The sequence below is a fragment of the Sarcophilus harrisii genome, chromosome 1 (assembly GCF_902635505.1).
Source record: "Sarcophilus harrisii chromosome 1, mSarHar1.11, whole genome shotgun sequence".
Taxonomy (NCBI): domain Eukaryota; kingdom Metazoa; phylum Chordata; class Mammalia; order Dasyuromorphia; family Dasyuridae; genus Sarcophilus; species Sarcophilus harrisii.
This window is the reverse complement of record NC_045426.1, coordinates 621,942,300-621,958,630: the sequence shown is the minus strand read 5'-3', so window position 1 is coordinate 621,958,630 and position 16,331 is coordinate 621,942,300. Positions and strand designations below refer to the sequence as shown.

Sequence of the window (16,331 nt, the reverse complement as noted above, 5' to 3'; positions counted from 1 at the left end):
TGAACAAAACAATAGGGCAATCCATACACACTTTCGAGAGGCAATGATTGTGGTTAATGGGTGTGTAGTGTGACAGGGTGGAAAATGGAAAGGGTAAAGATGATGATACATATTTCTAGGGAATGCAGAATGATGAACTTAACAGACATGGTTTCTGGTAACTCCATTCGGTGGGGAGATAGAGTCCTGGACTTGGTTTCAAGAGACTTGAATTTTAATTTTCTACTATATAATTAACTGTGGGTTGATAGACTAGTTACTTGACTTCTCAGTTACTCAGCGTCCTTATATGTGATATTGGGTTAAATAATTCTATTTCTAGCCTCATAGAATTTTTACAAAGAAACTGTTTTACAAACCTCAAAGTGTTCTGTCAATATGAGTTATTCTTATTCTTTTCTCTACATAGCTAAGAAGAATGGATAATACATTTGCCTACATTCAACATCCAAAAAAGACAGAATCATGAAATTTGAGATCTTAGAAACCATCAAGCCCAATCCATACAAAAAGGAATCCCTACTATTACATCCTGGGTAAATGGTTATCCAGCTTCTGCTTTATGACCTTCAAAGTGTGAAGACATGCAAGCATCTTGATGCAACTCATTATTCTTTTTTTCAAAATCCCTAATTGCTAGGAAGTTTTTTAGGAAGCTTTTACTCAACATCCAGACTTCATTTGCTTATTTACAACTACTATTTGTTTGCTTCTGTTTCTAATATCTGGTGTACAACAGAATAAATATAGGTCTAAGCCTATAGAATAATCCTTCATTTATTTAAATACTGTTATGCACTGCCTCTTACCCTGATTCTTTTTTTTTTCAATGTTTCACTAAATCTAAGGAGATGAAAATGAGAACAAATAAGTATATACTCATACTAAGGGGAAAAGAGTTTCACAAGAGCATTATGTGACATTTATATCTAGAAAGAAGTTTATTGTATAAAGTATCTGGGAGGTCATTGTGGTCTACAAATTTATTAAGAGTCAACAATATGGCAAAAAAAATGAAATTATTGCAATCTTAAAGTATTCTGAGAGGACAGAATCCTGGATTAAGAGATGAAAGTCATTCTCTACTTGGCCTTGGTCAGATCCTATATTAAATATATTGTTCAATTGAACAATTGAATTGTCATATTTTAGGAAGAATGTTGATTAGACAGAGTATGTCCAGAGCATGGAGGGCAATCAGGATGGTGAAGAGTCTCAAAGTCATTAATTATGAGATTTGGGTAAAGGAATTGAGGACATTTGGCTTGAAAAGAAAACTTGGGATGGACATGAGGTATAGGGTGTGGGAATTATTGTCTTTAAATATTTAGAAGACTATCATATAGAAGAGAATTGTATTTGTTCTACCAAAAGAATACAAACCAGGAACAATAGACAGAAATTGCCTAGAGATGGAGCTAGGCTTGCTATAAGAAAAATTTTTCTGACACTGAGAAGTATCCAAGTGTAATGAACTCCTTTCTCAGGAGGAAAAAATGTCCTCTATAGGATTCTGATTACTTGTCATGAGAACTGTATAACGAATTCTTTCTCAAAGGGCCATATGATCATAGATCATATGATTTTGAATAGATCACAAATCAGATCTCAGATTTTGAATGAGAAAGGATGATAGAAGTCAACTAGTCTAATGAAAGTGACTTTTTTCCCTATTAATTTATCCCCATTTTATGGGTGAGGAACAGAAAGAGAGGAATTAAACAGTTTGGTCACAGTTATAAAGCTAGGATGAGCACTGAGGTTTTATCCAAACTGTGAAATTCTATGACTTGATTTTTCAGTGTCCCAGAATATCTGGTTATCTTTGGCAAGTTGCTTTATCTCACTCCGTAAAATGGGAATTATAATATTTGTACCACTTATATCTCAGATATTGTGGAGGAAAGTGCTTGTAAATCATGCAGTGCTATAAACATGGGAATTGTTATTATGATGTATGTGCCTCATAATTTATATATTATTTATAAAATGTTATCAATGTGGGCATAGTCAAAGTCTGAATTCATAGAGTCCAAGGGTTTTCAAACGACATTATAACATACTGATATTAAAGTTTTTTTTCTATCTACTCTACCATCTACTTCCCAAAACACTTTTCATGTATCTGCACTTTATCTTCTAAGGTCTATTCCAGCTGTAAATATATTATCATATGTTATCTTTTGAGCCTCACAATGACCTTGTTAGGAAGGTACTATCAATATTATCAAAAGCATCTGACAAAGAAAAGCTGTAAAATTGTAAGTAGCTCAAAGTCATAGAACTAGTCAATGTCAAAGGTGACATTTGAACCAAATTTTCCAATAGAACATAAGTTCCTAGAAGTCAGAGAATTTTTCATTTTTATGTTTTTATTCCTTGTACTTAGCATTGTGCCTGACACATGGTAGATACCTAAGAAATACTTCTGATTTATCAATTGTTTAACTGATTGACTGCTCACTCTGCTGAGTCCAGCACTAAATCAATAATGTCTTCAATTCTCTGATCATAGCAAGCAAAGAAACAAACAAACAAAAAGAAATCTTGGTCCTGGTTAATTATCTTTATCCTAGAAAATAATTTGTAACTTAGAAATGTGTCTCAGCTATAGGTTTTAGCATCTTCCTGAGTTCCTCAAACACAGGCAGCTTCTAATCTTCTCATCCCCAGATGGGAAAATACATGGCAACTCAATAGACTTACCTGGAGAGTTTATCTGTTTATTTTCCTCTAATGCGATGTCTCTCTTTCTCTCCTTCCTTCTCTCTCTCTTTCTCTGTCTCTGTCTCCTAATTTCCAGACATCTTTGTGCTGATTGCTTCAGTACCAGTGGTCGCTGTTGGAAACCAAGGCAATGTTCTGGCCACCTCACTCCGGAGTTTACGGTTCCTACAGATTTTGCGCATGCTCCGCATGGACAGAAGGGGTGGCACCTGGAAACTCCTGGGTTCTGCAATTTGTGCCCACAGCAAAGTAAGTCTGGGCAAGTCTTCCACACTCCTCTTTGATAGCCCCGTGCTTTTTTTGCCTATGCCCTTCTCCCTTTTGCATGGGGAAGTCCTATTCATCCTTTAAAGCTTAATTCTAATGCCATCTTCTCCACAAACCTCCTAGTCAATAATCATAAATATTATTTTTGTTATAATTTAATTTTTTAAGTTACTGCTTCAATTAACAAGCATTTGCTATCTCTTCCTCAATTGAACAATTAAAGAAAAGAAAAAACCCTCAAAAATATGTAGAGTTAAACAAAACAAATGCCTTTATTAACCATGTCCAAAAATGTATGTTTCATTCTGCACCTAACATCATGTTATCTCACACTGGCTGGAAGCTCTGATTTACACAAATGCTTAGGCAAGACTTAGAATGAAAGAAAAGGCAATTCCTAAGTGAGGCAGAGGAAAAGATGAACAAAGAGAGCAATCATAAATTTGTCTTAATCTAATTTTTGTCTAGCGCTCCTGATTCAGTGCTCTCTGGTGAAGAAGTTGGAGCCTAACTCTTCTACCATTAAATTTCTGTGAAAAGTAGATTTTAAGACGAGATTAGAATTCAAATCCCAACCTGGGCACTAGCTGATACTATCTTTGTTGATCACTATGGTTCATGATTTTTTTTTCACTTGTGATTATCTTCTTAGTGGATTCCATGTTTTTCTCTGTCAATCCCATTTACCTATACTTTTAAAATAAGGCATACTGTTATAGAATCAGACTTTAACAAAGGATCATAAAGAATTTATCTTTGGGATTAAAAAAGAATTATGAATCGATTAATCAATATTTTCCTTTGTGGATGTTAGGCCTATAAAGGCCATGTCCTTGATTTCAAAGGACTGTTAGGTGACACAGTAGATAGACCACCAGGCCTGGAGTCAGCACCACTCATCTTCCTGAGTTCAAATTAACCTCAGACACTTACTATGTGATCTTGAACAAGTCAAATAACCCTATTTGCCTCAGTTTCCTCATCAGGAAACTGAACTGGAGAAGGAAATGAAAAATCACTAGAGTATATTTTCCAAGAAAACCCCAAACTCACAAAGAGTTGAACACTACTGAAAACAATTAAACAACCCACTACCACCAACTTAATTACAAGGGACTTACAAATTGTATTAGGAAATAGGACAGAAATGCATGAAATAGTTAACAAAATAAGAAAAGAAAAGAAAAAGCTAAATTATATAATAGAGAATATTTGACAGTAGAGCAGTTGAGAAAGGGATAAAATAATGAAAATTGTTTTTTTTTATTTTATTTTAAACAATTTTATTTTAAACAAAAATGAATCTTTTCTAAATAGATTAATTTGTATATTTAGTAGTAAAAAAAATTAGTTGAGAGGGCATTTAAGGAAGGAATCATCATGGAGGGCCTTAAATCCTAGGCTAAAGCTTTTGGAATTTATCTTCTAAGCAATATTAATCAATAAACATTTATTAAGTGCCTAGTATGTGCTAGGCAATATGCTAAATTCTGAGGGAGTTATTATAGATTTTATAGAATTATATCATTAATGAATGAAAATTCTCCTAGACTGTTGACATTCTGAAAAAGACTTTTTAAATGGGTCATTTTTGTAGTACTGGCAAAGTGAAAACATTGAACTATGGACACTAATTTCCTGTTAGTTATTTGTGTTTTCAAAAGATGATGTCAGAGATAGAAGGACTTGCTGAGATGTATGTCAGCTTCCACATTGCCTCTCAAGACAAACTATTGATTAGCAAATCAGCCCCTTTGTGTTCAAAAAGCAAACCTACAATTGAAGCTAATTTCCAACAACATGCATTTCTAAAAGTCTCAGTTTTAACTCGTCCCATCAGGCAAAATTCTGGAGCAATAGAAATCTCACCACAGGAGCCCTTTCCCAATGATGGATACACATTTTGAAAATCTAACGTTCTTGGAGAACAAGAGTATATTTACAGAGTTGTTACTAATTCCAAAAGTACATGTTGTAAACGATCATAGAGCCCTGTTCTGTTGGGTTCTGAAAAGTACTTGCTTGCTTTAGAGAATATTTATTCATTCCTGCCACTGTGTTACTAGTTGGTGCACAGATATGGACAGTTAGAAATAAAGTCTTAGTGATCAAAAACCATCTGCAATGATTAGGAGCAAATTGTAGTGTGATAAGCTTTCTATTTTCCATGAAGGTGTTTAGGGAGAATGTGCACAACTGAGTATATGTAAAATGATGACATGCAGACTCTACTATTTTTGAACTTAAAAACTTTAGATTGGTTGTCTTCAATATCAGAAAAGTTACTTTAAAAGGGTCAATAAACTTATTTTAGTTGGTCTTAGAAATCAGAATGTAAGTGTAGTATATGACAAAGAGAGGCAGATTTCAGCTCGATATAGAATATTTTCCTGATAGAGTTATTCAATAAAAGAAAGGACCACTTCTATTTCTTCATCAATATTGGGCTTCTCATAAAATTTCCTTCTTCAGATATAGGTTTCACTAAATGACCTCTAAGGAAGCTTCTTGAAAGCTTAATCTTGTGATTTTTTTATATTCTTAGGCCATAGCACAATGAATACCTGGGCTTTAATTAGTGTTTACTGAGTGACTGAAAATGGTCTTGAAAGGCATAGAATAAAATAAAATTCACTAGGGATAAGTGAAAAATCTTAGTTTTGGGTTCAAAATGCCAGCTTCAGAAAGATGAATTCTGAAATGGATCTGATGATTTTAATCAGCTTTAGACTCAATATGAGTTTACCATGATATGGCAGCTAAATGTATACATGCATATTCATTACATGTATACATATACAAATATATATATATGCATGCATACATACATCTATACATCCATGCATATGTATACTTTTCAATTATCAAAAGTAAATGTGTTATTTCTAAAAGGAGGAGAGCAGTAAAACAGAGAGGAATTATGTGTCTTCTTGATATGGGCATTTTCTTCTCCCTGTATGTGACTGTGTATATGTATATATGTGTGTATGTATATATACATACACACATATATTCGTGCGTATAGGTAAATGTATTGTGTATATATGTATATTTACATATACATACATATAATACTTTAAATTTTTGGTAATTGAAAACAAAATTAATGTGTCCTACTCCTATTATTTACATTTAGCAGTGATTACTCTCTAAATAAGTGATTTAATTCTGGACTAACCATGATATTCAGAGAAGGTATGAAGGATGATGTTTTGAATAATAATCTAATAAAGGATAATCTTTTCAGGCAGTAGAAGTCTTGGGATGATTGGTGTTGAGATGGAATGCTCCCCAGGTATATCTTTCAAGTTGGATTCTGTTAAACTATGTGAACATTCCAAAGATCTGTTACTTCAGACCATCTAGTAAGGAAAAAAATGAAGGAGAATGATGGCAGTTCTTCAAACGTCTAGTTTGAGGTTGGGTGTTAACATTCAGGAGATCTCAGAAGGTTTCAATAGCAGGGGTAGCTTTTTAGAATATATCAAATAGTAGAGGATCTTACAATCCCAGATCTGTAGTCTGAGGACTTAAGATAATAGCACGCATGTATAATAATAATAATAATACCTAAGAAGAGAGCAGCTGCTTAACCCCAAGATGATTCACAAATTTTCTCTTTTTATACCGAAAAAAAAAAATGTTAGTCTGAGACAGCTAGGTGGCCAGATAGATAGGACTAAATTCAAATACAGCCTCTTCCTCCTCCTCCTCCTCATCTTAATTTTGTTATATTATGTATCATATGCAATTTAGGTGTATATAATTATCCCTTCCATGTTGCAACTTTCCCCACTGTTTTCAATATATAATAGATTGGCATAAGAAATAAATGGAAATTTGGGGGGAGTTGGGCAGAAACTGAAGATGACAGGTGAAAGCTGGCAGATGACAGACAAAATTTCAAAGCTCAGAAATGCATAAAATATATGTTTAGTATTATATAATATCTACATATCTTATCTTTTAATACCATAATGATTCAGATTCTCTGTATAAAGGGTGTACCCAAAAAATTACATGGATTTTCCAGATTGCAGGAGCACTATACCCCTAACCCTGATGATGTGGAAGAGATAATTATACACATATACATACATACATACACACACACACACACACACAAATACATGTATATATGCACACACACAGACACATACCCATGTATTTATGTGTATACATATGCACATTTATGTGTATATATGTATGCAAACATGCATATATGTATATATAGATATACTTTCATTCCAATAAATTGTACATTTAAACAGAAAATAAGGTATCCTAAAGAGTCTTAACTTTTTTTTTTTATATTGCCAAGGAAGACAGCCAAGAGACTTGTTCCCTAAAGAGCATAATGGAATGTTAGCTAAAAACAGTTTGAAACAGACAGATGAATGCTGAACCAGATAAGAGTAGAGATAGGGGAACTTCAGTGGGATTCAGTTTTTTTTTTTTTTTTTAAAGTACTCTTGCTACCAATATACCAACTGTATATAATGCATGAGAATACACCTTGAGCAAACAAGATACATTCATTTACATTACAGAGGCAGACTGGCCTGGCTGTTGCAAAAATCCTCCTTTGCACAAATATCCTTATCTAGAAGGAAGAGGCAGGATGGTGCAGTGCATAGAGAGCCATCCTCCAAGGAGGGAAAACTTGGGTTTGATTTTTATCACTGACATATCTAAGATTATGAAAATACCACTTAATCTCTTGATGCTTTAAGCATCTCTCCCCAAGACTATAAATTGAAGAAAAGCTACTGGCCTACATTGGTGGAGGGGATATTTTAAATGCTGAGTTTTCTAGACTAAAGAAAGCACAGATCCCTCATCTATGTTTGGCAGAGGACACCAGGCAGCCGCCTCAGAAGACCAAACCTTTGGCTCTATAAATTAAGCCAGACAAACAGTTAATTCCTTGATACTCCCTTCAATGTGATTCCTGATCACCTGTGGATTTTCCAGACTGAATCTATGATCTCTTTTTCTTTCCTATTCAGATTAGCTCTTTAAATTTCATCTTTTCCTGATATCATCCTAACCTAACTTTTCTTTTCCTTGCTTAGTCATAATTTTTTTTTTTTTGCCTCATGTTGAGATTGCTTTTTTCTTACCTGAAGCTTGCTTAATTACCTATATATCTCAGCCTTGTCTCAAGTAGAATGTCACACTAAACCAGGTAACTGTGATTGTGATCTTCCATAAATCCTACCAAACTGGAAAATATTTGGGCATATACTCTGGTAAATATATAACAATTCTCTGTAGAGATGTGTGCCTAGGAGACATTTTTAAGTTTAATATGAATTATTAACATTTTATCCATCACTTTCTTAAGTCTAGACAATCAACAAAGCAATAAACCAAGCCTTGGCTTTTAGTGCTTTATCAATTTCCAATGTATAAAAGCTCACACTGAAAATTTAACAACTGGTCTCATGGGTTCTACCTGAGTCTAGTATACCATTGCCTGTAACTCATTGCCATGCATGGACTAGCTAAAAAGAGCACCAAGTTTAGTAGGAAAAGATAATGAGACTGTTTTTGGGCCTGTTGAGCATGAAGTGATGGTAAGGGTGGAATTCAGATCCTATTACTTAGAGATAAAAGGAATTTCAGAGACAATCTACTCCAACATCTACAGGAACACAAGGAAGTAAAAGTGTCGACAAGTAGTAAGTAACAGAGTTTTTGAAGGAGTTACACCTCTGGCTTTAATTTCCATGTTCTTTCTACTACAAAAGTTTGTCTCCTCAATCTAGATCCCTATTCTTCCAGCTTTCAGTCTAGGATATTCCATGGTTCTGTTACTCTCAAAGCATATATAGGGGAATGGAGTTGAATTCTCCCAACCCTACAAAGGATTTCTTCATATGTAATTATAGCCCCCTCCACTATAATTTAACTTTTATCATTAGATTAGACTTAGATTTATTCGTGAAATATTCTCGAGATAAAAGCCACATTGTAGAGTTGGTGGGCTCTTTAGAAATCAAGATCATTAAGAATTTATTTAAGCATTATTAAGCATTTAAAGAGTCATCTAATGAAATTGAAACTATTTCCACTCATATGAAAGAGTGTTCCAAAATTGATCAGAGAAATGCAAAGTAAGACAACTCTGAGATACCATTATAGACCTGTCAGATTGGCTAAGATGACAGGAAAAAATAATGATGAATACTGGAGGGGATGCAGGAAAACTGGGACATTGATGCATTGTTGGTGGAGTTGTGAACGAATCCAACTATTCTGGAGAGCAATCTGGAATTATGCCCAAAAAGTTATCAAACTGTGCATACCCTTTGATCCAGCAGTGTTATTACTGGGTTTATATCCCAAATAAATACTAAAGAAGGGAAAGGGACCTGTATGTGCCAAAATGTTTGGGGCAACCCTTTTTGTGGTGGCTAGAAGCTGGAAACTGAGTGGATGCCCATCAATTAGAGAATGGTTGGGTAAATTGTGATATATGAATGTTATGGAATATTATTGTTCTGTAAGAAATGACCAACAGGATGACTACAGAGAGGATTGGAGAGACTTACATGAACTGATGCTAAGTGAAATGAGCAGAACCAGGAGATTATTATATACTTCAACAACAATACTATATGATGATCAATTCTGATGGAAGTGGATATCTTCGACAAAGAGAAGAGCTAACTCAATTCCAATTGATCAATGATGATGGACAGAAGTAGCTACACCCAAAGAAGGAACACTGGGAAATGAGTGTAAACTGCATTTTTGTTTTTCTTCCCAGGTTATTTCTACCTTCTGAATCCAATTCTCCCTGTGCAACAAGAGAACTGTTTGGTTCTGCACACATGTATTGTATCTAAGATATACTATAACATATTTAACATGTATAGGACTGCTTGCCATCTAGGGGAGGAGGTGGAGGGAGGGAAGGGAAAAGTCGGAATAGAAGTGAGTGCAAAGGATAATGTTGTAAAAAATAAATTATCCAAGTATATATTCTGTCAATAAAAGGTTATAATAAAAAAAAAATAGAGTCATCTAGTCATCATCTTGTTTTAAGTATAGTAGAAAGAATACTGAATTTGGATTTAAGGAATCTGGGATAAAATTTTACCCCAAATCTGTGAGACTTTCTGTTGTCCAAGTTGCTTCACATCTGAGGTATTAGTTTTTTGTAAAGGCAAAAAATTGGAATAAATGTCTTCTAATGCCTCTTCTAACTATAAATCTGTGATCCTATAACTTAACACAATGCTTCTAAAACTTTTTGATCCCAGCACCCCTTCACACTCTGAAAAGTGACTAAGGAGCCCAAAGAACTTTTTAAAAAGTGGGTTACCTCTATTGATATCATTGTATTAGAAATTAAAATGGATAAATATTTAAAATAGCTATTTGTTGATAATTAAGATAACAAAAAGTAAAGGTATCACAGGTTACCACAAATTATTTTCAAGAAAGGTACTATGTTTTTTAAAATAAAAAAAAAATTAGATGTGATATTGTTTTACATATTTTTGGAAATCTTTTTATTGTCTGACTTGAAAGAAGACATTTTGGATTCTCTTACCTGCTTTTTTTTTGGATTTAATCTATTGCAATATATTGTTTTGGTTGGAGTTTATAAAGATCTGGTCTTCTACAGATATGTAGTGGGGAAAAGGAGGGAGTATTTTAACAGGTAAATATCTCAGTAGAATTAAGAAAGTAATTTTGACTTTTCATACCCCCTAAAATGGTAGAAAGAGGGCCCTCAGAAATCCTCAAACTACATTTTGAGACACATTGCTCAAAAGAAATTAAAGTTCAGAGACATATGCAGTTTGAGGTTAAATTGAAAATGAGTGCTGGTGCCAGGACTACAGTCTATCTGTTCTGTACTTAATTCTAGTCACCAAATAGTTGCTATTATTCATCTCTTGTTATTGTTTTCCAATAGCTTTAAAGTATTTCCCATGTTTCTCCACCTCATATGTTAATGGCCAGGACTCTCTTGCCTAGGAATCTGTTTGATCAGGCCAATAGAATTGTATGGCAAATCAGACTGCTGAATCAATGGACAGCGCTGGCTGGGAGTGAGAGAAGGGGGGAGGATATTTTTTTTTACCGAGGACTAAAAAGCACATGGAGGAGATTTCCAGCTCATAAAAACATACAAATTCTTTATAGGAACCCTAAAGATGCAAAAATCATAAGATGCCAGAGATGGGAGGGGCCCCAAAGGCCATATAGTTCAACCTGTACCTGAGCAGGAATCCTTTTGGCAACATACATATCCAGGAGATTGTCACCCAGTTTTTGCTGAAAAATCTCTAGTGAGAGGGCACTTCATGCAACAGGAGGATAGTGTGCTTGACTGACAGTCAAATCCTGCTTCAGACACTTACTGAATCATTCCAGTCTTGTCCAACTCCTCATGATCCTATTTGGGGTTTTCTTGGCAAAGATATTGACTGGTTTGCCATTTCCTTCTCCAGTTCATTTTACATGTAAAGAAACTGAGGCAAACAGGGTGAAAGGAACTACCCAGATTCTGAGTAAGTGTCAGAGGGTAGATTTGAAATTCAGAGAGATGAGTTTACCTGACTTTAATCCCAGTGCTCTCCACTGCTTTATTTAGACACTTAAGAGGTATGTATTAGCAAGATTACCTAGCATTATTTTGCCTAGGATACATCATAAAAACTCTTATTTTCAATTTCCTCATATATCAAATAGGGATAAAAAGAATGACTACCTTAAAATTTTTCTGAGAGGATAAAATTAGATATGTATTCAGTCAATTAGCATTTATTATATGCCAGGCACTATTTAATCAGTGGGGATATAAAAAAGCAAAACCACAAAAACAAAAAACAAACAAATAGAAAACCAAAATAGTCCTTAATCTCAGTCAAATTGTTGTGCCATGGTACTCTTTTAATGTCCTGGCCCAGTTTCCCTAATTGTCCTATTTAGTTATTCTGCCTCAGGTTATATTCATTCCCTCTTAATATTTGATAGGATAAAGGTCTTTATCCATTTTAGACATCATTAGAATATCAGGATCCTCTCTAGTACCTCCCATTATGTCATCCTAGGTCCCTCCCCCCATTAGGTCATCCCCATTCAGGTATCTCTCCAATTAGGTCATTGTTCTTGTTACCCTATAAAAGATTCTTATATCTGACATTCACTGCTGGATTCTTTGAGAAGATAGTCTCATTCAGCCCTGGGACCAAACCATGGATCCATTTGGTCCCAGTAAATCTCTCCCATTTAATAAATTATTAAATACTCTCTAATCTCTATCTTGCTCAGTTTCTCCAGCATTACAAAATGAAGGAAACAACATGCATACTATGAGATATATAGAACATCAATTCAGGAAGAAGTCTCAGAGATAAGACACTAGCATTAATGGGGATTAGGAAAGGCTTCCTGCAAAATGAATGACTTTAGGTTAGACTTGAAAGAAGGGAGGAAGTGTGGATGAAGAGAGAGCATTCTAGGAATGGGAAAATAAATGCCCTGTGCTAAAGAACAGGAAGGAAGGAAGGAACATAGATTTCAGAGTATTGGAAGGGAATGGGGTATAAGAAGACTAGAAAGGTAGGAAGGGCCAAGATATGAAGGACTCTAAAAATATAAAGTTTTTTATTAATCTTAATGTGCTAGATATATGTAAACTACCATATAAAATAGAGATATATGTCTATACACGCAAATAGATAGATGGAGGAAAAATTATACACACATAATCAATCTGATAATATAAAAATATAAATATATATACCTTATTTCATGTTTATATATGCATATATTACATATGTCTATATATACTGCTATATATATTATATATATAGGTAAAATATACATTTGATATGAATGTATATATATATATATATACATATATGCTAATCATGATACACATGTGTAAATGGATACATATATACTACTTTACCTATCTTATCTCATTTGATATATATACATATATACATACAAATATACATACTCTTACCTATCTAATCTCATGTGTATATACACATTGCATGTGTATATGTATAGACATATGTATATACTACATGAATGTGTATACAAATGTATGTATACACACATGCATATATATTAAGCTTATTTTGTGTGTGCATCTATGTACATATATGCATACACATGTATATGTTTGTACATACATAGACATGTTTTATCTACCTTATCTCATTTGATCCTTATAACAGACCTATGACTTATCACAGGTCAGTTAAGCTGTTAACAAATCTTTATTTATTTGTTAAGAGCTGTGGTTTATTTGTTTATTAAAACCTGAAAAAAAATTCAGATGTCAAAATGCTATACTTATTGCTTTTGTTGTTGTTTGTTTTTGCTGAGGCAATTGGTGTTAAGTGACTTGCCCAGGGTCCCACAGCTAGGAAGTGTTAAGTGTCTGAGATTAGATTTGAACTCATGGCCTCTTGACTTCAGGGCTGGTGCTCTATCCATCACACTACCTAGCTGCCCCTAAATAGTATACTTATTAGAACTAAAATCTTTTTATACTTCCCATGACTGATAGCCAACCAGGTAGTGTATCCAGTTCCTTCTTGTTATAACCTGTCTGGAGCTCAAACTTCTTTAGTTGGAGGCAGCATCACATTTCTGTGACCCAACCTCTAGTTCCAATCCTAAGACTAGTGAAGCTTATCTCTCTATCCCTGATTTAGGGATTTAGATCAAGAAAGGTCTATCTTGTTAAAACCAGAAAGCTGCCTGCTAACCCAGATCCCCTAACTTGTTGGGTTCTACTTTTCTAGGATCCATAGTTCTGCCTAGAACCAAATCAGGAAGGGTGTGGGGATGAACAAGGAATTGATGAATAATTATGGTATTTCTAAAAATAACTAAGAAGGCAGGTTCCTAATATGATAGGTTGTGGAAATATAATTACCTCTGCTTTGTAGATGAAGAAATTGAGGTTAAATCAAATGAGTTGATCAAGATCATACAGCTATTAAATGGTAGAGCGGGGCATTGAACCCAAGCCATTTGGTTTTGTACTAAAAAGTCATATTATGACAACTCACATATACATTGGTTTCTATTTTTCAAGCCTAAAACCAGGATTCAAGAATTATAAAGACAAATCTTCCTGTCACATTCTCTCCAGCTTCCATTCTCATTCCTTTTCCAATGCAACACATTTATTGTTTACACCAGTCAAAAGCAATCAGTTTATGCTTTTCTTCAATTGCCTTTTTTTCTAGGAACTCATCACTGCCTGGTATATTGGGTTCCTGACCCTGATCCTTTCCTCATTTCTTGTCTACCTGGTGGAGAAAGATGTGCCTGAGATCGATGCTCAAGGAATGGAGACAAAAGAAGAATTTGAGACTTATGCTGATGCTCTCTGGTGGGGTCTGGTCAGTCACAGCCCATACAGCTTCTCTGAGATTAGCCATGGGGCAGATGATGAAAGAAACATGGTGGTTGAAATCAAGAGAAGATGGTATGGGAGTGGGTTGCCTTTTTGTTTCCCTCGATGCAGCTAAAATCAACCATTACCTCATACTATAAATGCAGCATCTTTAATAGGAAAAGACATTGCCACTGCCCACTGTCATCAGTAAGGCATGTGTTGTGTGGCCTTCCAGCTATGAGGAAGATTTTACATTAACATCTGAACATCTTTATGATCGAGGATGTGTGTTTGTAAGAAGCTGTTGTTTAATAGAAAACATGGTAGACCTAAAGTCAAAAAATCTGTGTATTTCATTTAGCCGTGTGATCTTGGACAAGTCACATCATTTCTCCAATGATAAAATCAGGCTCATAATACACAGCTTTCTGTATAGAGGTTGTTGTGAGTAAAGGAGTCTATAAACCCCAAAGTATTAGGTGAATGTGAGCTTTTATTATAGTTTCACAGATTGGCAGAGATAATAGATCTGAAAGCTAGATGCAAATAGAGGAAGATCATAGGCACAGAAATTTAAAGCTGGAAGACCCTTCAGAGTCTCTCTAGTCCAATTCTATCATTTTACAGTTAAGGAACCAAATTCAGGGGGATTATGACTTACAGTCAAGAATACAGTAGGTGTCAGAGGTAGGATTTGAATCCAGTTTCCCCGCCACAAGATCACCCAGTGTTGTTGATGTATATTCAGAGGTCCTGGAAAAGAGAGGATTGATGAACTATTAACTGAACTTGTAAATGGTGTCATGAATAATAGAGAGAGAATGAAAATAATATTTCTATAACTCATGTTTCTATAGCCCTTTCTTCATAATCTCGTGAGGCAGTAGGCAGTGTAGAATTATGACTTCCAATTTATATTCAAGGTAACTCAGGCTCAGAAAAGATATAAAGATAATATGAGGTGTTAGGGTCAGGGCTCACAACAATTTTGGGCAAATTAAATAACTTTTTGTTCCCTGAACTCTCCATGCTTTCCATATGCATTGCTATAGGTTATCCTCATTCCTAAAAGGCACACCTTCCTCATTTCTCCTTGTCCAAAGCTTCTTTTCTTATCATTTAAGGGTCAATTCAGGGACTACCACCCCTGTGAAGACTTCTCTGATGCCTTTCCCCACCCCAAGCAATTCTCAGTTGAAAATATTGTTTCTCCTCTTTTATAGAATTAATTATTTGAATTTTTCTTTTGCTTCCATCAGCCTCATATTAGATCTACCCATATATATGTTTTAGCCCAGGAGTTGCTACAAACTCCTCAAAGACAAAAACCGTGTAATTTTCTACCTTAGTATCCCTTGGTCCCCCAGAATAGTGACTCACATGTAATAGATAAGTAGATTTTTGCTGAATCGAGGAGTTGGCATTTTTGCTGAACCTTTAGGATTATGTAGGTTAAAGCTCAGGGAAAATAGCATTTAAGTTGGGAGGAACAGTATGAGAAAAGGTAGGGAAATGGGAAAATGTAGAATATTCTTGAGGAAGAGCAAGTTGGCATTTTGGCTGGAGCATAGACTACAGGAAGGAAGAAAAAAAGTAATCAGGACTTTTTTGTGTTCTAAAAAATCTACTATAAGTTATTGATTTGGAACTTGAAATGCATTCTTTCATAGAAATAGAGTTATATATAGTTGTTAATTTCAAAGCCCAAGCATAATGGAGTTAGAATCATAGAATATCATCAAAGATCATCTTTTCCAATCTTTATCTAAACAGGCATCTCTTCACTGACAAATGGTCCCTGACAGAGAGCTAACCACTTAGCAAAGTAATGCTTTCCATTTTTGGTACTTTAAATACTCGTGTGCATGTGTAAACACATGTACACCCACATGCACACCACTAATGAACATTTGTCAAAGCATGAAAATAATAGTATATCACATCTATATAG

The 16,331-nt window shown here is 34.7% G+C and overlaps 1 protein-coding gene across 1 annotated transcript in view; it reads left to right on the top strand.

Annotated features, from left to right (window-relative positions):
• Positions 1-16,331, top strand: part of KCNQ3 (potassium voltage-gated channel subfamily Q member 3) — a 433,417-nt gene that overhangs the window by 340,683 nt on the left and 76,403 nt on the right. The window contains exons 4-5 of the mRNA XM_003760398.3: positions 2,804-2,976; positions 14,229-14,384. Coding sequence (XP_003760446.3) covers positions 2,804-2,976; positions 14,229-14,384 — 329 coding nt within the window. The remainder of the gene's footprint in view (positions 1-2,803; positions 2,977-14,228; positions 14,385-16,331) is intronic.